This window comes from Orbicella franksi, chromosome 5 (genome assembly GCF_964199315.1).
Source record: "Orbicella franksi chromosome 5, jaOrbFran1.1, whole genome shotgun sequence".
NCBI classification, from domain to species: domain Eukaryota; kingdom Metazoa; phylum Cnidaria; class Anthozoa; order Scleractinia; family Merulinidae; genus Orbicella; species Orbicella franksi.
Window position 1 is genome coordinate 12,695,417 of NC_138149.1, and position 25,478 is coordinate 12,720,894.

The window sequence follows — 25,478 nt, forward strand, 5'->3', positions numbered from 1 at the left end:
CAGAAAAAATATCAATGTTGGAAAATTTTCGCGCGAACGTCCTTAAACACTACGATCAATTTAAATATGAAAATGGGTGTTCAAACAATAATTTAGAAAATACGTCCCTGAAGAAAATTGACTTGTTTTGTGCTAACTCTTGACGATGTGCGCCTCGAAAATATGCATTGCTTGGAAAATTGACTTGTTTGGAATAACCTTGACAGTTAGAATATTAACATTTTTGAAATGTCATATAAGAATACTGTTTTACGTGAATTAATCTGACGTTTTTTGGTTTAGAACAATAGTGAATAAATAATAGTCTCATAACAATACGATAAAGTCCAAAATTAAGGCAGGCTCTGGTGCAAGCTGTAAAATATCTGAATTTCCCTCAGTTCCGGGCTTCAACTACATAAGTTCAAATAATCTCCTTTCTGCTAAAGTGGATCTACAGTTAGGCTTTTTCGCTTGTTAGGTTTAAACAAGGAAGATATCATTAATTATTCATCACGCAGGTGTGCGTATTCAAATTAAACAACTGTCTCCGGTTCACTTTTGTCCAACCAGTAAGGAGTTTATCCTGCAGCAACACTTAATAGGTTGAGACTGAAGCGCTTGCTCCCAGAAAAACAAAAAACAAAAAACAAAAAACAAAAAAAAACCAGGTAAAATGAGCCTAAATTATCAAATACTCAATTTTCTGCTGTACGAAATGTATTGCTGATGTTTTAATATATGATATATGTGGAAGTTTGTTACTAGTCCCAGCTTACTTTTCAGTGTTTACCACAAGAGGAAGTCGCAGTTTGCACAAGCAAGATAAACCCTTCTGGTAAGCCCTTCCATGTATTGCATAATTGTAATATGTTTTTCGTGAAGGAAAAAAATAAAAAAAACCCAGTAATCTTGATTATATGCGATTCAGAGTTATATATAATGTTTCCAGTGGTTTTATTTCATATTATACCATAATTAAATGAATTCGCGCGCTCTGATTGGTCAATCAGCTATGGTTTATTGTGCCAGTAAACTCATGGAAATTTCGCGTGTCTTCTGAATTATTATATAAAAGCAATAGACCACAAGTTTTTATGGTTTATAGGCATGATAAACCGCTTGGGATGTTGGAAGAACACTCGAAGAATTCGAGTGGTCTTCCAACATCCCAAGTGGTGTATCAGCCTATAAACCATAAAAACTTGTGGTCTATTGCTTAATTAATTGATTGCTGCCTTCGTATTCAGGCTTAATGCTTGAAAATAATGGAATTTCCTCTTTGCAGAAGGCACTAAAAGTTGTTCAAAACGAATTCGATTTTAATGCTTAAGGCATTAAAAGCCTTTCAACAATTTATCTGTATTGTATGGGTTAATAGAATGTGAAAATAAGCCCTCATTCCCAAGTATTAGCCAGGTGTATGTGCAAGGTATACGGATCCTTTTCTGTGTCCTTGTTATTTATTGTCTAATAACGGTTATTAAATATGGCCGTTCAATTGGCCAACGTCAGTGTTAAAGAAATGCCGAAGAAAACGTACCGGATAGCATGATAAATGAAATGCTTGTATTCGCGAAAGAAAGCTGTAAATAACCACGCGTCTTCAACTACATGAAGAGCAGTTAATTCTAGCCAATTTCTCTCGTATTTTCTTCGGAAGTTTATTCCATCTTCTTCTGCGTCAGCGTGTATAACTGAATGAAGTTTGGAGCATACAGTCTTACGTTCTTTGCAAGACAATGGTTCCCTTATTATTTCACAGGCCCCTTCTACGCATTACTGACACACAACAATCATGTATTGCCTAGACTTTAACAAAGACTAATTTTTTGACGCAACATTCAAAAACTACGATAAGTTTGAAAATGGAAATGGATGTTAAAACATTAAACATTTTAGAAATTACCTCTGAGAGAATTGTCTTGTTTGGGCTAATCTTTGACAGTTTATAACATTAGAATTTTAGAAATGACATCCAAGAATGTTGTTTGGCTGGGTTGATTTGACGGTTTGACAGTTTGAAACAGCAGTGAGTAAATAATAGCCTCTAAAAATGCAGTAAAGCCCAGAATTAAGACAGGCGCGGGGACAAGGTGTAAAACACTAAGTTTTCTTTAGTTCGTTGAACAATATGTAAGCAATGCAAGAAATTTTAAGACGAACAAGAACTAAATTTCTTTAATCAATCACTGTGCTGCTAAAGAGGAATCTACCGTTAGGCTCTCTTCCTTCTTAGGTTCAACAAGTAAAATATCGTTAATTATTAATCACGTTGGTTCGTGCGTATTTTAATTAAGGTAGTAGACACCCGCAAAAACGACAGAATTTCGACAAATGCGTTGTAAGGAGTGATAATCACAAATATTGAACCATTACTCATCGAGTAAGAAGTACACTGTTTCAACTGCCTCTGGAGCTTACTTTCATCCACTGTCACTGAACACAAGCTTTGCAAGGGAGGAGCCACTTGGGCACCTGCTGTGATATACTAATAATTTGGGGGCAGGTTGATCTCCATCAAACCTACCATTACGTTTATTCATCTTGGTCGCCATGGAAACATGTAATAAACAAAAAATAAAGTTTGTTCTACCCTTCAAATTTACCCTTTTTTATGGTGTGCATTTTGAAATAACAAAAAATAGCCCCACAGCTAGAAAATAGAGGTAACAAAAGGGTTGTGAGCTCCAAAACTCTTTGTTTTACGAAAGTCACTTTTTTGTCGTTTTTGCGGGTATTTAATACCTTAAACAAACTGTGTGTTGTTTACTTTGATCCTCACAGAAAGGGAAGTTATCCTGCAGCAGGAATTTTTAGTTTGAGACCGAAGAGTTTGCTTGGAAGAAAAAATACAACAAATCAGGCAAGATGGACACCTATTACCAAATAATCAATTTTTTTTTCATTAAAAAGGTAACGAGGATGTTTTAACATGTTGTTCATCATTTCAGTTCAGTCGCTTTACCACAAGAGGAAGACACAGTTTGCACAGTTTGCAAATCCTTCTGGTAAGTTATTCTTAATTAGTACTTTTTTAACATCAGGTATTATATAATAGCCCAATTCCGATATATTTTGCCGCTAGGGACTGGTCGTGATTTTGAACGTGAAAGCGAGTCTTGGGGGAATAGCTCGGGGAATGCAAAAATACTTGCAGATGTAAACACGGAAAAACCCTTACTGAATTTCTGCTTGAAATGTTGAAATATTGCTCAGTTGCGGTTTGTACCAACGGAACTCATAACAGACCAGATTTGTCATATTTTGGGTTTCCAAGCAACGTCAAAATAGGGAGAAAATGGGAAACTTTCTGCAGAAGAGCTGACAATAAGTTCAAGAACCTGTCAGACCCACGAATTTGTTCTTTGCACTTCAAGTACGAAGATCTTAAAAAGGGACTTTCTGGTAAGTTATCTATCATAACAGGGGCTGTTCCAACAATATTCCATCCAAACAAAAGAGATTCAAAAGAACATCTACGGACAGAAAGGCTAGAAAAGCGAACTCTTCGTGTCCAGCAGTCCGCAGCGTTCCAAACCGATGAGCATCCTGCAAAAAAGAAGCCGAAAATATGTGACAAAGATATCACAGATGTTCCAGCGAGTGAAGCTCTGACAAAGTCTGTGGGATGGAAAAGCTTACCTTACTGTGACTACGACTACATAGATCGAATAGACAAAGTAGATGAATCTCATAGAAATGTGGTGTGCCAAACTGATCTTACGATAGAAGACTTTGAAGCGGTCAGCTGTCAACTTCAAAAAAACGTGACCTAAATGAGTTCTAAACCTGAACACGTGATATGGTCACATGATACTGGTCAGTGGATACCTTGTTTTGACAGCAGTCAATAAACCATAACACAGATGAGCAATATCAAAGATGCAGCTATGTTAATGGTGCTATCTTAGTTTTCAAGGTATTGGGCTTGGCGCATGGACAGTGACGTGACAACCAAAATTTTTAGATCGATGGATTACATAATTTTCGAAGGGTTTGGGCTCAATTCGCGCACAGGAGCTCCCCTATAATGAGATTCATTCCCTACTACTCAGGAATTACTGGATTACCTTTAATTATTATTATTTTTTTAATTAAATAATGCCAAAAATTAAATTATAAGGAAGGAAGCAATATCAGGAAGCTATAAGTATTTTGCATTCATGATACAACTTGGGTAACCTACTGAAAGGTTACGAGGCATTGGAACATTGGTCAGCCAAGCCAAGATACGTTTGAACTGACATATCAGTAACATTACAGTACAATGGATAAACAATAATTATATCCTATCAATATACTAACATAATTTACTCAAAAAATTATACTGTACTACAGTTTGATCCCACTAATTCGAACTCGGCCATTTTGAATTCCCCATCATTTCGAACTCAAAACCATATCCCTTATGGATTTGCACTCAAGTCAAATACTATCAGCTATTTTAAACTATATTTTTTTTGTTTCTCCCGAGGGTTCGAAATGGCAGGGTTCAACTGTATATAAAAGCAAAATTGTGTGTGAAACTTTATTGGGTTATTTCTTCCAAAAACTTATAACTAATAAAAATTTAGGGCAAAGAAATCTTTTCTTCTTTTGTTTTTTTTTTTGGATTAAAAATAGTATTTATATATATACAGCATTTATATATATATAAATGTGGTTCATCCTGTGGTTCAATCCACCATACAGCAAGAACGTGGAAACAAACGTCGGTAAATGCTTTCTTTCACTTACTGATAAGCACTTCCCCAAATCTAACCCACTTCATAAAATTTTTAACCGTAACACACTCAAATTAAGCTACAGCTGCATTGGTTACATCAAAACAATCATATCTAACCATAACAAAGCTGAAATTAACAAATCCACACGTACAAATGACCAAACGAAAAATTGCAACCGCCGGAAATCTACCACGTGTCCCATGGATGGAAATTGTAGCATGGAAAGCGTAATTTACCAGACCGAAGTCATCACACCGACCACGAAAGAGACATACATTGGACTCTGTGACACTACATTCAAATTAAGATATCGTAATCACGTATGTTCTTTTCGAAATGAGCGGTACAAACACGCTACTGAACTAAGTAAATACATACGGAGCCTGAAAGATCAGAACATTAAGTGTGACATCAAGTGGCGCATAGTTAAACAGGCTAGGTCTTATTCGAATGTTACCAAGAGATGTAATTTGTGTTTGTGGGAGAAATGTTTCATCTTATGTAAACCGGAAATGTCAACTCTGAACAGCAGAAATGAGCTTGCATCGTGTTGCAGACATGCTAGGAAATTCTTGCTGAAAAATGTTATCATCTAATTAGCGATTAAGATCCCGCGTGACGCGACACGTGACACGCAACACATCTAGCATGTAATTGTATTGTTCTGTATTTTCAAATATCTTTGAATGTAACCGTTTTTTCTGGCAGTCGCCTGATGATTGCCTCGCATGAGGCATGAAACTCGGAGTAGCGATTAAATGACCATATAACCTAGCTCTTGAGTTTTTACTGTTATATATATATATATATATATATATATATATATATATATATATACTACGTCACACAATTAACCAATTAAGACTCTGTAACAATTGCATGTGAAGATCCCTGAGGAAGGCAAATGCCGAAACGCGTCGGGTCTTGAATAAAGCGTTGAAAACGGAAGCCCATTCTCAGAAGCCCATTCTCCAAACGGAAGCCCATTCTCCCATTCTCCATTATATATATATATATAAATTTAGGATGAGGGGCCCTGTTCTCTGTAATAAAAACATCAACATCATTTACATGCATATAAAAAACTTAGGGCAAAGAAGTTCTCACCCAATCCAGTTTTCTGTAAAAAAAAAAAATATATATATCATTTACATACATATAAAACATTTGAGGTGAAGAAGTTCTTGCCCTGTCCAGTTCTCTAAAACACAATACCATTTACATACAGTTGAAAAGTTTAGGGCGAAGAAGTTCTGGTCCTGCCCAGTATCCTATAATAAAAATATCATTTAGACACATATAAAAAATTTAGGGCAAAGAAGCTCTCGCCCTGCCCGGTTTTCTGTAATAAAAATATCATTTACATCCATATAAAACATTTAGGGGGAAGAAGTTCTCGCCCTGCCCAGTTCTTTACGAGAAAATCTCAAATCTCAGCCTTGCCATATTGACCTTGCTGTCGCTCGATCAATACTGCAGGGTCTCGGTTCAAGATTTTCCTGTACAGACATCACTCTGGGTTGAATAAGTAGTTAATGAAACTATTAGAGCAAAGAAGAGGGGGGAAAGAGAGAGAGCAGAGAGAGGGGAGCGCTCTGCCTGTCACCAACTAAATTTTTTATATGTCAGTAAAAGATATTTTCATTACAGAGAAATGGACGAGGTGAAGATTTCTTCACCCTAACGTTTTTATAAGCATATATTAAATGTTTTTATTTACATTGTTCATTACTGAATATAGCCCTTTCTACAAAATGCCGCATTGTACGTACACCAAAGCCAGACATGTAAATCCCAAAAACTTCTCAAAAGGAAAATAAGGGCCATGTGCCCTCGATCAAATCAAATAGAAAATCAAAAACAAAGTAGAGCCTCGTGTGCAGACAGGGTCTACATGCATTATCTCGACATTTCAACTAAGCATTTCACCACAACTTATTAACTGGACAAGAGGAAATCTAAATAAACACAACATACATATATCACTGCATCTAAGTATCAAACAGCAAATCCCGCTTTAATAAAGCCTGGATTACCGAAATTATCAACGAAAGGATGCAAATTCAAAGTAAAGCCAAGAAATGCATTTACAAGCCTGAAAAGGACACTCCAGAAGTTCAAAAACTTACAGTGCTAAAGTTTAATAATTATTCACGCTTAAGCATAGATTTGAATATTATTTTTGCAGACGACTTTGCAGTCATTTTATCGGCGGTGGCTTTACCAGTCTTTAACCCCCAAGCATTTCACCAAACCGAATAAATTGAACTAACAAAACGAGGAAATTCTAGCAGTCTATGAAGCGAGTGCCTGTGAAAAAAAAAAAAAAAAATTCAAAACTCGCCTTACAGTGTTACAAATAAGCTTACAGTTTGATTATTTTTAGACGTGAGGTTGTAGTCCGTGAAATTAGCGAAAACTATTTGTTTACAATATGCAACTTACAACAACTTCCACAAAGCGACTCAAGTGTTATTATTTAGCGATGAACGAAATTAAAACGATGTAATTTTAAAAAAATATATCTCACAGCATGGCCTCAAGTCAGGAAGGCTTTGAAAAAATACCTATTGAAGATAAGGCAACTTGATAATTTGTATAGAAAACACTTGAAAACACCACAACAATAGATCAGTCGCTTACCGCAAGTCTTCCAGGCAGCAATAGTAGTGAAGACCGACCTGAACTAATCTTTTCGATAGATCAACGAATCAATCATCTTTTCTGCTGTATTTAGCGTTCTGTAATTTCTCGAAACACAGTACACATCATGTGACTTGCCTTGCATGGCTGCACATGTCAACGCGCGAATTAACTTGGGAAGTTCTGTTGTCTTCTGATACAATTTGTCGGCCATTTCGCCTCCTTTCTCAAGCTCTCGCTAGCTCTGCTTCATGGCATTGCTCGGTATTGTTTCATCTCCTTTCTCTCAGCCCTGACTCGCCCTAATTAACGGCATTGTTCAGTACTGTTTCGCTTACTTTCTCTAGACCTCGCCGAGCCTGCTCTCTTTCGCGATCTTTTCCTGTTACTAGTAATTCTTGCTCCCGATTATCTTCTTTCACGTTCTCCCTCAGTTAAACCCTCTCTTGAAAACATTACATTATCAACTCCGCTATCGTTTGTTGACATAGCAATATAGCAATGAGTTTTCATCGCGCCGAGAAAAGATAGCACTTTTGAGCTCTCCCGTTCGGGTTACCTTCAGACTCCCCTCCCCCTCCCCCAGAGTCTGTACGGGTGGACGGACGGACGGACGAACATAACCAAATTTACTCGGCGTGATGGTTACTAAAATTTCTAAGGAATGGATGCTCCGCTATGAATTTTCTTCTTTGCAGAAGGCATTGTGAAAATTTGTTCAAAATGATTTAAACGCTCACGTTTTTAACAGGATTTGAGCAATTCAGCTACAGCCTACTGGTTAATGAACTGTCAAAACAGTCACAGATGATATTTTCTCAGATAGTTCCAAGTATTCTCTGAGTCAGGTTTCTGTGCAAGCATTACAGATATTTTTTTTTCGTTTCTTGATATGTAGCACTATATCGTCTGAGACGTGTGACCAGAAAGATTAAGCCACATATATTGAATAAATGGATTAGGAAAGATTGGGAAAGTGCTGAAGCTGTGTCGCGCTCAGTTTATTTCGTCAACTCCGATAAAAGGACGTATACAAACTGTAAAATGGTTGTTGTTTTTTTTAATACATTACTTAGATTTGGCTGATTTTCTTTCATTATGTACAAAATTGTTCTTTAAAAAACTCATAGATTCTGAATTCATGACGGACGTTCATAGCAATGAAAAGTCCGTACTTCGTAATAAGATGGAAAGAAAAAAATACATAATCCTAAATATTGGACAGAATTTTAATCCACCATGCCTTGCACTGAATTCTCCTTTTGTTTTGCGGATTATATCAACACCCTGGAATCTTCGCATCAAAGTGCTGGCCCTGTCAGGGCGTCTTTTAAATTTTTTAAAATAGTTTTCCTTAGGACCTTACTCAATAGAATACAAGAAGAGCAGTAGAGCTGGAGGATACTGGCGTGGAAATGAAATACTTTTTTCCGTTCGTACGTTCTGAAACCTTTCTTGAAACAATTATTCGCTTGCCGAGGGTTTAATTAATATACATTAAGGCATTTTGCAGGTTAATTCTGAGGTTAACGTTAAATATGTACGCGGATGGTCTGCCAAATTTTTTAAAATTCCAACTTTAGGTCCTTTAGCGTATAAAAATGTGCGTGAATCTTTATTGATACCGAATGACGAAAACTTTGCGTGTGGGCGCCGACTTAAAGAGCTTATCATAAGTCGACAGACGCAAAGCCAAAAGCATGAACTAGTTCTTTTTTTGATAGATATTTGGAATAAACGAGAAACCACGTTAATTCGATGATGCAGTCAAATTCTCTTTTATGTGTAGTTCAAGTGAGTCTTTGTGAACACGTTGTTGGGATACAAAGATCTCCAACGAAAGGTACTCGCTATCGTTCATAATTTTCCAATAAATGGATGATTTTTTTGTTTAAGGCGAGTGGAAAATCTTCTGTTTCAGTGAAGCGCGTTACATTCGGCAAAAAAATGCGGTTGGTTATTTGGGACATGGGACTTGATGGCAAATATTTTTTTACAAAAGTAATCAAAGAACAGAAATTCTACAGTTTGCAAAAGGATATACAGATCCATGCAGACAGAATTACTGCAACGGCTGTTCTGGGGCAACACATTTGCCGTCGAGAAATAGCCCAGATTGGCTTTGCTAAACTACTCTATATGGCCTCACTTTCTAGCTTTTTTCTGTTTTGCTGCTCCACTTGTTTTTTGTGTAGCTGTTATAGGTCCTACAGGATGTCCTCGAAGACACGAAAGTCTTGATGACCTTTCAGGTTTTTATGTGCATGATCTATTACGGGATCTCTATCAGATTACTACAGGAATCTTGCTATTACTGGGCGAGATTTTAGCGGGTTTGGCCTTCCAAAGCGGTTTATTCTCTGAAACTCAATTTTCTCGCAGGGGCGATGACTTTATAGATGCTCATCCAGGAATTGCGTGGTAAACGACTTCTTCATTGTGCTCTGATGTGATTCGCTGTGGTCCTTCTTCAATATCTTTACTAGTAGGGAACTTAAGCACCAGGCTATTTTGCGATGGCGAAGGCGACCGGAAGTGACATTTTGTTCCGGTGGGCGTTCTGGAGTTGTCTGTCAAGTCGTCTTCGTTTCGCGCGAACGTGAAAACCTTCATTTTGGCGTTGTTTCCAGAGCGTGAGTATCTTTCCCTCACTAGTTTGTCTCAAACTTGTTTTAACATTTTATTTTGCTCTTGTTACCTTTTTAGAAGTATTTTCTTTCGTGTTGTTCAAATTTTATACTCAGACATAGATAAAAACACAGACATTTTCATTTCTCGTAGCTTTGAGCAAAAGATGTCGGCGCTGGCCTCCGATGGAAAACCAAAGTAAGCCGAACTATTGAGTCTTTCGAAGACATTTCAACAGAAAACTTTTTATGCGTATCTTTGTAAGTTTACATTTTTTTTCTCGATCGTCGGTCAAATAGCTAAATTGTCGTATTTTACTTTTAGAGCTATGGACTGGACTGAAGATCATGATGTTATTTTGCTTCGAGAAATCCTGGCGAGCGATTATTTTCATTCAAAAAAGGAAGCGTTGCGAAGGGAATAAGGTGGGAATCGATGGCAGAAAAGTTAAATCAAGTGAAGACAATCAGGTTTCATCTCAAAGATAAGAGGGCCGATGGGTTCTTCTCCAGAAGAAGTATAAGGCCATGATACATCAAGAAGAAACTGCAAGTGGAATATCCGAGGACGACATGTCTGAAATAGATGTTTTACTTGAACAACTCGTCGGGAAAGAAGAGAGCTTAAACAAAGTTGGTGATGCTCAGGTAAGAAAGCAAAAAGAAGATAAAAGCAAGGCAGAGGACGTAAGGCAGAAAGCTTTAGAGCGATACAGCGAAACGAAAAAGCGCAGGTCAACAGAGAATGGCAATGAATGCGAGGGGAAACCGAAGTGCCAAAGGAGAAGTGCTCGCACCGAACCGCTAGTTGAATTCATGCAAAAGAAAGCCAAGAATGAGCGAGAATTACGACAACAAGAGCTAGATCTAAGAAGACTAGAACAAGAGCAGAATCAGCAAGTGATGGTGACTGTCTTACAGCAACAACAACAAACAAATCTAGCTATTCTGTCAGTTATCCAAAAGCTGCTTGAGAAGAAACAATGACATTTTCCCCAAGTATGAACATGTAAAGTCAGTGTTTATTTATTTCAACAAAAAGACAGGTATTTGTTGGAACTGATGTCTTATTATTTACTTGCGTTTTGTGAATTCGAAAAAAAACCAAGTTCATTCATTATTGTTGTTACAAGTTTGACTCTTACATTGGTGACCACTAAGACGAATTCAAATACTTAATAAATTTGGGTTTAATTAAAATAGCCTCCATTTCTGCTCTGTTTATTTGAGAGAATTTATCTAAAATAATACTGCAATGAAGGAGGGTCTAGCTAGGCCAAAAAACTCTGAGGTTTTGTTGCCATATAGGCAGGTAATAGCATTATTAAGAAGTTCACATACAAGATACATTTTTCTCACACTACTCATTCCAATTTTGGGTTTTTCTTAAATCTAAAAACTTGAAGTCGTTGATGGTGTCCCCAAAGAGCCACTCCATAGTTACTCTAACAAAACTCATGTCAAAGTTGTATTGTTCCATCATCGGTGTTAGGGCACCATGGCGAAATGTTGCCTGCAGGTGTGTTCGCAGGGGATAGGCGGGATCACCATAAACACTCATGGGCTGGCCTGTTGGGGAAAATGCGTTCCTTTCCAATTCCTGGAGAAGATTGGAATCTACCAACATGCTTGCATCGTGTGTTTTCCCCTGATTAATAAATTAATGAAACCTTAATTATAAGTGGCAGCTTATTTTCATGGCATCGTGGTGGACATAACTTACCAACAGGCACATACATATTTCCAATAAGTCCATTTGGGAGAGCGACGGACTGAAACTTGAGTGAATGTACCTGTTTATGTCCATTGTACACTATTCTTTGGTGTTGGCCTGGGCGAGAAATTGGTCTGACTGTCCCATCTATAAGCCCAAAGCAATTGCTGAGAGGCGCACCTTTAGAATGGATAACATCTGCATACTCCTGCAGCATTGGTGGACTCAATATATCAAAATTCCATTCTGAAATTTGATGACCATGGCTCAAAAAAATATGATCCATCACTGTATTGGTAATCATGCTTATTTCAGGAATTGGTCTTGCAAAACGATCAATCATGTCTGAATAGCGACATGGATACGACAAGTGCTTCAGAAGTATACAAAGCCCTTCAGTTCGGTCACAAGTTGTTCTTTGCGGACATAGGAAAGTGACTGGTAATTAAAGAACATTTGTCAATAATGTTATGTCCTGTTTTCGCACTCTGAACTCCGCTAAACACTCTGATTCATCCATCTGGTCGTAATCAAACTTTGGGTAGGAGCGGTGAGGGAATTCTGGATTCTTGGAACTGTAACTTTCGTACAAGGTCAAAAATTCTTCGTCACAGATGCTTTTACTGTCGTACAAAAAAGGAAGCAGGTTTCTTATTTCACAGCTTATTTTAAAAGCGAACAGAGTTTGCTACCGGCGTCGCTGCTGCAAAACTCGTCTGGCTGCTTAACGTTTATATTTTGTCGGGAACGACGTCGTTCTCTTCCCAGGCTGTTTCGGTCGCTAAAGTTGCCGTTACCTCTAAAACGACCTGTGCTTAAGTTCCCTAGTATTTTCTGGTACGCCGAAGAACGTTTCAGGATTTTCTCGTCTTGAGCCTGCTTTGAGTTCCGCCACATTCCTTTCCAATTTTTTGGTTCTGGTCTTTAAAACTTGGACCTCTGAGTCTAATCTACTGCTTACTGTTTCTTCATGCTAGCTACTGTCTATGAACCTCGTAGAGTTGAAGTTCGATGACGTTAAGCTTGTCTAATTTTTTCTTTTTTCAGAATTGCTTCGATTTTAGCGTCGAGGTTCTCCGCCATATCGAGAGGTTCGAAAATTTTGTCATACTCGGCTCTCGATCGATTGTTCTGCAGATAAAGACAATGAAGAAAACGGGTTATCCGCGCGCGTTCTATTTAATGGCATGAAAATTTTCATATACAGTTTCAAGAGCGACCAAAGATAAGAGCTCAGCAAAACGAGTTAATTCGAAGACGCCGGCGTTTCGTTTTCGCGTGGACGGAAAACATTTTAGAAATGGAGCTTTTCGAAAACGATGACGTCACGATAATCGTGAGATTTTCTTGACCAAGTTTTTCTCAAACACAAATCCAAATTGACCGGTGATTAATGCGTTTTCAAATTCCTCCGGCATAGTCGTCGTTCCGTGGCATGTGTCAGATCCTTTTTGCGTTCTTATATTTTTTATGAGAACGTATGGCAAAAATGTTAACTCACACCCAGTTCATAAATGTATTGAAAAAGATGTTGAAGTTATGGCGCCCTTCTTATTTCATTTCGTGGGCATGCGCCTTACACATGCGCCTTACACAGTGTTAAACGTTTGTTTTATATATTACTTATATATATATATTAATTTTTTTATAAATTAAATATATATCAATTTTTTTATATCTTAGGTTAATTTCGTTCCGTTAGAGACCGTCCTTTAAGTAATAAACTAATAGATTTCATAACAGACATTCGTGAATAATAGTTAGAAGTTCTCCCCTCATCATAAATTAAGAAATTGAAAACTAATTAAGAAGAGTTTTAATCCGCCTTGTTATGTCGTCTTTGAGTTTTCGTGTTGTTTTTCTGATTCAAACACCCCCGGTGTTTCTTTTAAACTTGACCTCATGACTCAGGTCTTTGTTTGACTTCTATAGTTTAAACCACAATGAAATTTAGTAGACCTTTTTTTCATTATTATGAAAGCTAAATACACTATCATTATACTTAAAGTCTACATACTTCGAACATAAATTCCTTAAGGGTTCGATACCCAACGTTTAATCGAGAAAATACGGTTTGTTACCAGCCCGGATTCTTCCCATCAAAAGGCTGGCCGTGCCTGTGCGTTCACCTCGAACATGTAAGCGGACGGTCTACCAAAATTTTTAAATTCCAGCTTTCACGTGTTAGGAAAATGTGTGTGAATCTTCGGTGCTAACCTTTAAGCATTTCAAAAAAAAAAAAAATTCACGTATTGGAGCTGTGTCAAAGAGCCCAGGGCCCCGTTTCTCGAACGCCTCGGAAACTTTTCGGGCCCGCAAAGCCATTTTTAGATAATCTGTATCTAAAAACCGAGAGGTGGAAACGCCTGAAACTCCTTGTATGAAGACAACCTCTGTTCATATTAAGAATATGTGAATAAAACAGCTCTGTAATCAAAAGATTTGAGATTTTGCTACGGCTTTCCGGGTGTGAAAACGTTTCGAGACCTTCGAGGAACGGGTCCCAAGAGACTTAAACACGTGTTACAGTTCTTTCGAGTTATGGATTTGGAGAGCCCGAGAAAAGCATAAAAGAGTGCTCGAGTTTCAGCCGAGAGAAACTCTCAACTCCTGGAGTGCTCTCCACACTTTCCAAGTACAATATAACTCGACAGACTCAAGCCAAAAGCATGAACTAGTTCTTCTTTAGATAGATATCGGCAATAAACGAGAAACAACTTTATTTCGATGATTTAATCAAATTCTCCTTTATGCATAGTAGATGTTATTAAAGTCTGGTACGTTTTTATTGCCTTCGTCTATGTGTTGTGGAGATAAGAAAATCCCCATCGAAAGGCTTTCGCAATTAACGAGGATTGTTCTTGTTTAAGGCGAGCGAAAAAAATCTCCTGGTTGAGTGGAGCGCGAGACATTCGACCAAAAATTCCGGTTTAAGTTTCCGACATTTTCGCATGTCGTATGGCATTGTCTTTTCCACTTGATTGAACAGGTCTCGTTCGTGAAGATCGGGTACATTTCTCGCCAAGATGTAAATTGGCGGAGTGGGTTCACTGTTCTTGGGTTTTGAACTTGTCGATTACTTCCACTTACTCGTTAATATTGTCGAGGAAAACGATTTTCTCAAGCGCCATTCTTTGGAGCACTGATACAACCCCAACATTGGGATGAGGTTGAGTCCATAACTGGTGTTGGTTCTTGACGGCAGGTCGATTTCTCTGTTGTCTCGTGAGTCCCTTCCATGAATTTCAAACATCAGAGTCGTTTAACTGTTTTAGTTTATTGTCTAAAATAATTCTTTAATTTAAAGAACATCATTTCAAAGCTAGATTAAATAAGAATGCGCATTAAAACATCTAGCATTTTGAAAGTTGCGTCTGCCAAAATTCCTTGTTTGGGCTAACCCTTCACAGTTTACAGTTTGACTGACGGCGAAAAATTTCCCGATTAATCTGCTTGCGATATTTGCATAACAATACAGTAAAATGGAGAGGCGAGACAGGTTTTGACACAAGCTGTAAAACATATGAAGTTTCTTCAGTTCCTTGAGTGACTCAGCTGATCCATCGTTTTGTAGTGTACACCAAAGAGGAAGTCACAATTCGCAGTCACCCTCTGAGGGGAGGTATAGAATTATATTTTTTTACTAAAAATAATCTTGCTTTTTTTTACGATTCAGGTTAATATTTCAGCCATTACTGTTTTCAAAGTTAATGCGCTCCCATTGTTCCCTAAGTATCCAAACTTTGGATCTATATGACATGACCATAATAAACTCTGAAACAGATAATCGAACGGTACTGCCAGGTGTGCTAGAGATAAATGTTTTAGGTGATATACGTTTTACCATGATCTGAATTATCATAGCAACGTTATGATGCCATACCCCATTGAGACCAAATATCTTATTAGGCCTGTTTTTGATAGGGGATAATTTTGAAAATACGACATCGGCATCTTAGTCCCGACGTAGTTGTCTTAACGATGAAACAATTTTAAAAGCCCATATGGGAGTCTTTTGGAGAAAATTGCGGGTGAAGTTTCAAGGTTACAGAATACAACTGACAAAAACAAAACTATTAAAATTACAGTTGTCCGAGGTTTATGTTTCGAACACTATTTTCAAGGCAAAAGTAAAAATATCGACGTGACATAAAAATTTGAAACGGTATTGAGACTGTGTCCACAAGACTTGACTAAATAGTATTTTGGTCTTATAAATCTTATAACATACGATTACCTTCAGTGAAAATTCTCAGAAACATTGGCTTGAATATTAACTGGTTGGATTTTTTTTTTTTTTTTTTTTTTTTTTTTTGCTTTCCATCTAAAATTAAATTGGTCGGGAATCAACCCGGAAGCTAAATGAACCTTTTTTTTTAAACTTGGCCCTCAAAAAGAACAATTGATGCTGTATTCAATGCAGTTCACTGAGTTTCAAATTCACTTAAACATTTGAAGTCCGCTAATTTTTAGCCTTGGACTAGGAAACTGCCGGGCTGAATTTTACGCTTGCAGTTTTAATTTGCACATTTCTGTACATTATGTATTCATAAAACGCTGAAGAATTATTATTATTTTTTGTCGCAGGCATAAAAGATGATTGCGACGATAATTCTCCAGGCCATTGTTCTTTTTGGCACAGTACAGACAAGTAAGCCATTCGCTCATTTCATCTTTGTGCGGTTGTGTTTGGTGGTTTTGTGTTCCTTGTGGCCGTACGTGATCGTCTTGTTTAAAACTGCCGGTTACCGTGACAAATTCATGGTCTATGACAACTTAGAGCTCTTGTATTTTAATGTTTGTCTTGGCATCATATTGACCGCCACATTCTTATGACAATCATTCAAATCTGCGATGAAGCAGAATTCTATCAAACATAATGAACAGTACAGTATCATAGAATTGTTTATATCCAAGCCCTCATGAAAAACTGACTCAATTAATACTCATGATTAGTTACAGTAGCTAAAAAACCGTTTTTGATCTTTTACAAAATAATTGGCTGCTACCAGCAAAGGTCGTAGATTCCCTTCAAAGTTATCCTTGCAGCGGGTTCTCGCCTCTTAACCCAGTTTTATTAATTGACTTAACGGTATAGTCACACCGACAAAACACTGAAAACAACTTTTAAACCTGTCTCCATTTATATCACGATTACCTTCAAATTTTGTCGTATCTCAGTCACAAGTTTTTTTATCAAGCTGTCATGTAATAGTTTAGGCATTATATATAGAACGATATCTAAGTAGATCAAGATCTGAAGGTTTTAACAATTTCCTCGGAATTGTTCAACTTTGTTTTAGTTTGAATTTAATCCAAACTTTATGATTACTTTCAGCGCCTACCGGATCAGCCATAAATAGTAAGTAAATAGGAAAAAACAGGAAAAAATTTTAATTTTTTTTTAACAAAAACCTCAAACAAGGGATAAGGAAAAAGTCATCAAAGTTCGTGGCCATGTGCGTTGAACTCGATTTTCAGCTTTTCATACGAAAACGGTTCAACAACAATACAACAAAGTGGCAGTACATCGTCTTGACGCACACGTATTTTCAAGACTTCCGCGGAGACCTGTCACGCATTTCGTGGTGTATAATCTCTATGAAACACCCCAAGCAAGCAAGTTCTTGTCTACTTTTCTGCTTGTTTGGCTCATCCTGTTGCTTGTTGACAGTATCCGCAACAGTTTCTTTTGGTATATCTTGTTTTTTCGCTTAGTTCAGACCAAGCATTCTAAAGGGTACAGAAAGTTCAGTGCTCGGTTCCACAACTTTCCTGATGCTTTTCGAACACTGGCTGTTAGTACTACGCCATCTTTACTAGAATGAGCTTTCCAATAATTCGTAACTTATTCCATGTACCTTGTGACGAACTTTCTTACAGAAGTACGATATCTCCCTTTGCGGCTTAATTTGTAAGTTGGATTCTATGAGCTTTTAAGTGTTTCTTGGTTGTTTCACGCAGACTCAATACGAATTAGTTTTACCACAGTTTCCAAACATGGCAAGTTGTCTGTGAGGAACCTAATCTCCCAAGGAAGTCCGATCTTTATGTTGATCTTCTGGTGCTAGGAAAGTACACCAAGTTTTGGATTTAGGCATAGGAAGTGCAAATTTGAGTTCAAAATAAGCTCGCACATTCACAATGGTCGCGAGCTAACGACAACTTTGACTTCTGTAAAAAGTGTTTCCAACTGGACAGACAAATTCTTTCAGTATTCTTTCGAAAAGACCGTTTCACAAGTACGTCCCGCTAGACGTTCATAAAAGCCCCCCATCCAGGGGGCCAGTTAAATGATTAAGCTCCATTCAATTTCTTCATTGGCTAGATAACTTTTTGTATCAAGACTAGTGGTAAAGAACTGTCATGCCTCATCAACGGCCAACTTCTCAGGTTTAAACTGTGGAGCGTTGTCAGATATTATCTGTTCTGGTTTGACTCGTCTAGCAATATAAGTCTCAAGGTTCCAAGGTGGTCTAAGCTTGTGTATGGAAAGGGAAGTTCTGTATTGGCCTCCTTAATGTCGTCTACATCTTTGGAGGTTGAGGAGAACTTTTTTCACTGTTGTGCTTCCCAGTAAGATCCAGAACGTTTTTCTGATATTTTACATTGTCTGAGATACCCCTGCATGCACAAACTTTAGCTGTTTGGTGATATGGTTTTTTTGGCTACCGGTATCCAGAAGTAATCTTGTGGTCACTTTTCTAGATTTTTTTAGATCATCTACCTCGAAGGTGGGAATTTTGCATCAGCACTTGCTCATCAAAGACCTCTGAGGTGACGATTTCTTGCCCTGCATTAAACACACGGCCTAGTATTGGTCCTAGAATCCCTTAGACAGAGACTTTGCTTTAGACATATAAAACAATTTCCCTTGACCTTTCCTCTTTTGGCTGTCACGGTAGAGCACTTGCTATATTCATCACTCCAGTGTTCTGCATTGCAATAGATACAGACCTCTGTCTTTCTGATCAGATCTGAAGCCTTTAATTATTCCATCTCGGAACATAGGCCACTAACAAAGTCCCTCCAGTCCCCAATGTCCTTGGACAGGCGTTCCAGCTGGTGCCAGGAAAGACCTCTTCACTGGATGGTGTGGTCTATGTCTCTCCTCCAGCCGTTGCATGCTCTCGCTCTCCGTCTACTTCCCTTCGGGTTCCAACGAAGAGCTTGTCGGTCAATGCAGTAATTTGGTCCTCTGAGTGTGTGGCCAATCCATGTCCATTTTCTGCTTGTCATCTCTTGTCTCATAGGTGCTTGCGGTGTGGTTTCCCACAGGCTAGCGTTGCTGATAGTGGCAGGCCAGTAGATGCCAAGGATTCTACGCATGCATCTATTAATAAAGGTCTGTAGTTTTCTCACGGTCTTCTCGATCATTCTTCATGTTTCCGACCCGTAAAGCGATACAGACTTAACATTAGAATTGAAAATTCTAATTTTGGTGGTTGTTGTTATTTCCCTGAATCTCCAGATGCTTGCTAAGGCATTAAATTCGCTGCGCGCTTTCCCTATCCTTGCCAATACGTCTTCATCTGTTCCCCCCGTGATATTAATAATGCTACCTAAGTATGTGAAGGATGTTGCATCTTCTATGCCGAGATTATTGATCATGATCTGCTCACTCGCATTGCTATTAATCCTGATGGTCTTTGTCTTATCCGTGTTGATCTTAAGCCCTAGTTTAGATAAGATAACTTCAAGTTTAGTCGTTTTCGCCTGCATCTGAGAATGAGTATGCGCCAGAAGTGCAAAATCATCGGCAAAATCCAGATCTTCAAGTTGGTCTACAAGGGTCCATTGAATTCCATTTCGTGAACCAGTTGTCGTCTCTTTCATAATCCAATCAACAGCAAAAAGGAAAAGGAATGGAGATAGTAGTCAGCCCTGTCTTACGCCTGATTTAATACTAAAGCTTTCAGTTAAGTCTCCCTCATGAAGAATACGGCAGTTTGTTCCCTCATAGGTGTTCTTAATTACAAGTGATATGATCTTGCTAGGGATTCCGTAGTTGGCCATCAGGTCCCACAGGACATTTCTGTCCAGGTTATTGAAGGCTTTCTCGTAGTCAATGAAATTTATACAGAGTGCCGTCCTCCATTCAAGCGACTGCCCCACGATTATGCGCAGGGTAGTTATTTGATCTGCTGTTCATCTTGAGAGTCTGTAGCCTGCTTGGTTCTCCCGCAGTATCCTATCCACGGCTTCCCTCATTCGTTCCAGGATTATACGATTCAAGACCTTTCCAGTGGTTGACAGGAGCATTATTCCCCTATAGTTCTTGCGGAAGCTAAGGTCGCCTTTCTTAGCTAGCTTAACCAGGACCCTCTCTCCATTCTGATGGTATCAATCCTGATCCCAGATCTTTATCAGAAGGCCATGTAGCATGTTCACTGAGGTACTGATGTCGGCTCTCAATACCTCCGCAGGGATGCTGTCAGGACCTGTTGATTTGTTGTTCTTTAGGGATTTGATCGCTTTTTCAACTTCAGCCCTGGTTGGGGGTTCACAGCTTATATTGAGTTCCTGGTTAGCTGGTAGCAGTATTGGAGGTTCTATTGGGGGAGGCCTATTGAGGAGCTGTTGAAAGTGCTCTACCCACTTGAAAGTGCTCTCTGTTGTTATTAGTAGACGGACATTTAAATCCCTAATTTGGCAGTTTGTTTGCCTTAAACTTCCTTGAGAGTTGCTTAGTTGTATCATTAAATATCTTCATGTTGTGTTGCCTAGCTGCAGCTTTTGCTTCTTTTGCTAAGTCATCAATGAACTTCCTCTTGTCCTTCCTCACACTTTTTTTAACATCCTTGTTTGCTTCAGTGTACCCGGCATGGGCCCTTTCCTTTTGCAGTCTTGTGCGTACCCTGTTAAGGTTCTCTTTCTTTAATCTTTTCAGAACTACCTTTGAGATGGTGTCTTTTGATATCCAAGCTTTGCTATGTTGTTTCTTTCGCCCAAGTATTTCCTCGCTTGCTTCTATCCATACCTTCTTCAGGCTATCCCAACTTTTGTCTATTGGATCTCCGGGGTCCTGCATTTCTTGGAGGGCTTGGTATTTATTCCTGGTCGTAACAGAAAATTGCTGGGCAATAAAGGGATCTTTCAGTGAGTTGATGTCATATTTCATTCTACTTGCCACGTATCTGCCTAATTGTTTCAGCTTAACTTGTAGCTTACCCACCAGGAGGTCATGATCCGAACTAGCATCTGCTCCCCTCATCACCCTCACATCCAGCAGTGTTCTTCTAAACTTTTTTGATATGCAGAGGTGGTCTATCTGGTTTTCAGCAGTATAGTTGAGACCCAAGTGGCTTTATGTATTCTTTTGTGCGGGAAAACGGACCCTCCTATTACCAGTTCATGCTCGGCACACAAATCTGCGAACTTTTCCCCATTACTTTCATGTCCCCTAGTCCATGCGTACCCGTGACTTTTTCATAGCCGGTCTTACAGCTTCTAATCTTGGCGTTCATATCGCCTAGTAAGATGGTCAGTTCTCTCTGTGGTCTGTTGCGGCCCAACACGCTTTTGAGTTTTTCATAAACCTGGTCCATTACCTCATCACTAGCCTCATTTGTAACTCATGATCAATCGAGCGAGGATCCTTTTTTGCTTCGCTCTAAAAGTGGCTGTTATTAACCTAGAGCTTACTAGCTGCCAACCAATGAGAGCCTTCTCCGCTGCCTAGACAGCATGAATCCTATCCCTTCAGTGTGTGGTGCCCCGTTATGGGTATGACCAGAGTATAATATCAGCTCTTCTGTGGAGAGACGTAATTGGCCCGTTTGAATCCATCTTGTCTCTGCTATCGCAAGAAGATTGATGTTATGCCTTGAAGAAAGGAGAATCCATCATTTAGGAATCCGATGTTGCTGGCTTTGCCTACGCGTCGTCATGCGCTCACAGGGTGAACTCCCTCTCACAAGACAGCTGGTGTATGTTTGGTGCTTCATCTGTGTTTCTGTAACAGTGGTATTTTCACTAGGTGGGGTTGTTAGCCCAACGCTAAACCCCCAATAACCTGGAGGGCGGTGTATTTTCTGTCAGAGTTCCTTCCCTTAGCCATGGGTTCCGGTTATTAAGGCGCCGGAATCTCGCCTTCCACCATTTCCACTGAGCTGCAGCAACATTGCCACATTACCAGGGTTACCAGAGCCTATGATGACGGTGGGCATTTCTCAGTATTTACATGAAGCGTACCTGATGGCCTTAGTACGCTAAACTGAGACCCCTTACCAACCTTCAACCCTGACCTCTCTCTTTGTCACATTCAAATCTTTAAGCGGTTTTGGACCAGAAAACAATGCCTCAGTAGTAGTTAAGGCTTCACTGACCAGAAAAAAAGGACCACATGCTCAACAGGATGTGTACTGTCATCTTTGCTGGAACATTTTCTATCAGCATTTTCTCGATTTGTGATATATTTGTGCAAGTTATTTCTGAGCAGCCTAACAATCCATTTATCATCTTCCCCTTTCTGGTCAGTTAGGTGAGTTATTGCGTCTTTGAGTAACTTGGACATGATCAGGGATATGAGTACTTCTGCAATGACATCCTCCACCAGGAAAGAGCCGGAAAGTACACACAAAAAAATAAAAATATTCGGAGGAATCAGTGCAATGATCGTATATCATTTACCCTATGTGTCTAAACGAAACAGTCATGATGTCAGACCTCTAAGGAAAAACATACTTTTCAAAGTGTTTTCCCTTTACTAGTACAATTAATTAGCTCATTTCAGACGTTTTTAACCATTAGTGTTTGAGCGATTTTAATCTGTTACCATAACCAAATTGGAAGTGTATAGAGTGTATAGAGTGTACCACAAAGGTGCGATTAGGTATAAATGTCATTCAACGGAAATCAAGTCTCAAATCAAATTTTAGCTTGAGGTTCACAAAATGACTTCCTTACCTTCTACCAATGAAAACCAATTTTCTATTTTTAGGCATGATATATTGTCCCTAAAGTGTCCAAAGCTTAAAACTGTTGTTCTTTTTGTTTTTACTCCCAGTTCAAATTTGTCATTTCATTTCAGATGGTGGTCTTAGACTCAAAAGTAATGAAGTTCTTGAGATCAACACGACTGCTCCGTCCATTAATTGTTCATCGAGTTGCAATTACCACGCCTCACATGAAAACAGAAGCTCCTCTGCAGCTTACACTTTTCCAGTTGCCATCATAACATTCACTGGTGACCTTGTGTTCGAGAGCGGCTCAATAGTCAAAGTAGTCGGAGAGTATGCTCTTAGTATAACAAGTCTGAAGGGCAGCATTGTTATACAAACTGATATCAACATGACCTGCGGGGAGACGCGACTCAATACAATATGTCTTGGTGGATTTACGCAGTCGGCAGCTGGAGTGCCCGTTGGTCTACCTCACCAACCAAAGAAAATAGTATATCAAGGTAAGGGCAGCATTCCGATATCTTGTTTTCTCTTTTAGTTGTGTCACTTTTGCACGCAATATCTAATCATGGCATCTAAACTGCATTTTATGGTCTTTACAACCACTTTCATGTTATTCTGAAAGGAATAACAGGACCTAGCCTGCTATTTGTTATTTGTCTTTTAACCGAAACAATGATTACTGATTACGGCATATATATCCAACTACAATCTCTTATAACTACAGCAGATAACCTTTCGCTCATTAAATCTTTTGAATTAAGTTTCTCCTCCATTGTATTAAATTATATTTTCAAAATCTAGATCATTGGATAATGCAATTGAAGAGTTTTCATTGGCTTAGGCATCACGGTATATGAACAATTTTACCATGCTCTCCAACTGAATAAATAGTATTAATTAGCGCAGGCGTAAATTTTGTTGGCGTTTTCATTTTTCTTTTTATTAATTTGCAAACTATATACAATCATTCATTACCATAATGCAAAGTACCAAACAAAATTTGTAGAGTGTGTCGAAATTGCAACCGGCCATGCGTTTCTGTCGATAAAACTGTCATAACTCAGGTGATAAATTCAAAGATAGTTAAGGTGGGGATTCACCCAAACACACACCATTTTTTCAATCTTTTCTCGTGCTAAGATTTAATTCCAAACCATGACAAAGTATACATTTTTAAGACCCGGGGGCTGTAAATATCGAGAATTGATCTTCAAAACTGAAATCACGGATTTCTTCATATTTTGCCAGGAGAAACCCTTTGGTGAACTATTTTCGAAAGTAAGACTAAAACTTGCCAGAGAGTTTTCGATTTTGAGAAATCTAACAAAAAGGAGAATTGTGGTTTTCGCGCTGCGGCCGCAATAAATCCAGCCGAAAATTTGGACATATTCACATCGGTCTCAGAGAAAGACGGCTCGGTCTATTAAAATGATCTTTAGCTTTTACAAGTATGTTTGGCATCACAACTACAACACAACGATGTAAAAATGTTGTCAAGAAATGCATTTTCACGTCGGTTTAGGAGCGCCCGAAAATTGCTAGGTTTTGCACTTTGAAAACAATCTAAAAATACGGCATTTTTGAAGGCAATTTTCGTACCCTAGTACACCGAAATTGTAAATGAAAAGTACATTTTTGCAAAGCCCTGTTATTGCTTTACAACATACAAAAAATTCAGCTGGGGCAATTGAAAAAGCTGTATAGTAAAACATGTGTAAGAAAAGGCTTTGTACGCGTACGTAATATACACTAAATTAATGAGGGTCACGCAAGCACAATTTTTACCCGTGTCTACACGAAATTCAAGGCTCAAAAAAGCACTCTGGTACATGGCTTCACCCAACGAGATTACACTCCGGGAGAGATCAATCATCTCAACTACACATCAGGCGAAGAAAAAATGGGGTAAATAAAACGGCGAATTCTGAGAATATTTTCAAAACAGGTCACTTGAGTAGTGTGGGCGACACTTTGACCTTTCACGTCATTCAGAAATCAGCACACGGGAGCTCTTGATTTGACTTTCATTCGTCGGAATAACCACGTTTCTTTGCTTTTGTTTGCTTTGCTAACATATCCTCAAGTAGAAGAAGTTAGGCTTTTGAATTTGGAGGCATCTACCCGCAATATAATAAGAACAGCTGGAGTATTTTTGAAATTTGATACACTTCGCAATTAGACGGTTACGATTAGCTGAAGTTGATCGTCGAGTTACACATGAAAATCTTAGAAAACGGCAGTGCTAACAAGGAAGCAGCAATCAAAAAATTTACTTAATGCTTAGGAATTATTCCTTACCTTAGAGAGTTTTCCCTGACAGGGAACCACGGCAGTTTTGCAAAAACACAGGGCAAAAGTTGCACGTGACAGTAACGTAACGTAGCGGGCAGGTAGTGGAGGTTGGAAGGAGGGAGGGGGTGGGGGTGCCTGGGAATAGGGCAGCAGTGTCCTGGTGGTTTCTCATACTTTCAGTGCACGTTTTGACGGGCGAGTGCATTTGCACGATGTGTCTTGAACAGGCAGCTTGAAAACGGTTTGTATAAGTCAAGATCTGTTCATGATATCCTGGACTGAATCAAAGAAGTAGCTTGGCGAAGCAGAACGTTCATGACACAAATTTTCACTGCGTTTCACGGAGGTAGCGTGCCCGAGTGGTTAGGGCGCCGGACTTGAAATCCAGAGGTCGCGGGTTCAAGTCCCGCTCTGGCCACTTAGCTGGAGTTGTTTCTCGGTAGACCCTAGTTCAGCTCCTCGGTCATGCTTGTGTATAGCCAACTGGTCTGCCTCCCGCCGGTTGGGATTTTTAAGCCTATTACGTTTAGCTGATATATTTGTTTCCTTCATTTAAAGTGGCATGCCTGTGAACTAGCTAGGTGTA

The 25,478-nt window shown here is 38.8% G+C and overlaps 2 protein-coding genes and 2 pseudogenes across 4 annotated transcripts in view; 2 read left to right on the forward strand and 2 right to left on the reverse strand.

Annotated features, from left to right (window-relative positions):
* The first annotated feature begins 346 nt into the window (after positions 1-346).
* The window catches only part of LOC145486301 (uncharacterized), a 70,031-nt gene continuing 44,899 nt past the window's right edge, over positions 347-25,478 (forward strand). The window contains exons 1-5 of one of the 3 annotated variants that reach the window (XM_081464941.1): positions 347-817; positions 2,767-2,990; positions 16,281-16,344; positions 17,032-17,055; positions 22,726-23,097. In XM_081464941.1, the coding sequence (XP_081321067.1) occupies positions 16,290-16,344; positions 17,032-17,055; positions 22,726-23,097 (451 nt within the window). In that variant the 5' untranslated portion in view covers positions 347-817; positions 2,767-2,990; positions 16,281-16,289. Of the gene's footprint in view, positions 2,991-15,993; positions 16,345-17,031; positions 17,056-22,725; positions 23,098-25,478 lie in introns of those variants that run through there. The other 2 variants (XM_081464940.1, XM_081464942.1) reach the window with 2 other exon arrangements.
* On the forward strand, positions 8,546-11,042 carry LOC145487411 (uncharacterized; annotated as a pseudogene).
* Positions 11,215-12,369, reverse strand: LOC145487366 (uncharacterized; annotated as a pseudogene).
* Positions 17,134-22,623, reverse strand: LOC145486327 (uncharacterized). The gene is made up of 2 exons (XM_081464968.1): positions 20,551-22,623; positions 17,134-20,184 (listed from the first exon to the last, which is right to left on the reverse strand). The coding sequence occupies exons 1-2, from the start codon at positions 20,905-20,907 to the stop codon at positions 20,179-20,181; spliced, it is 363 nt and encodes a 120-aa protein (XP_081321094.1). The 5' UTR covers positions 20,908-22,623; the 3' UTR covers positions 17,134-20,178.

Coding starts and splice junctions, on each gene's coding strand:
- LOC145486327 (XM_081464968.1), bottom strand. CDS start 20,907: ATGAGGGGAGCAGATGCTAGTTCGGATCATGACCTCCTGGTGGGTAAG.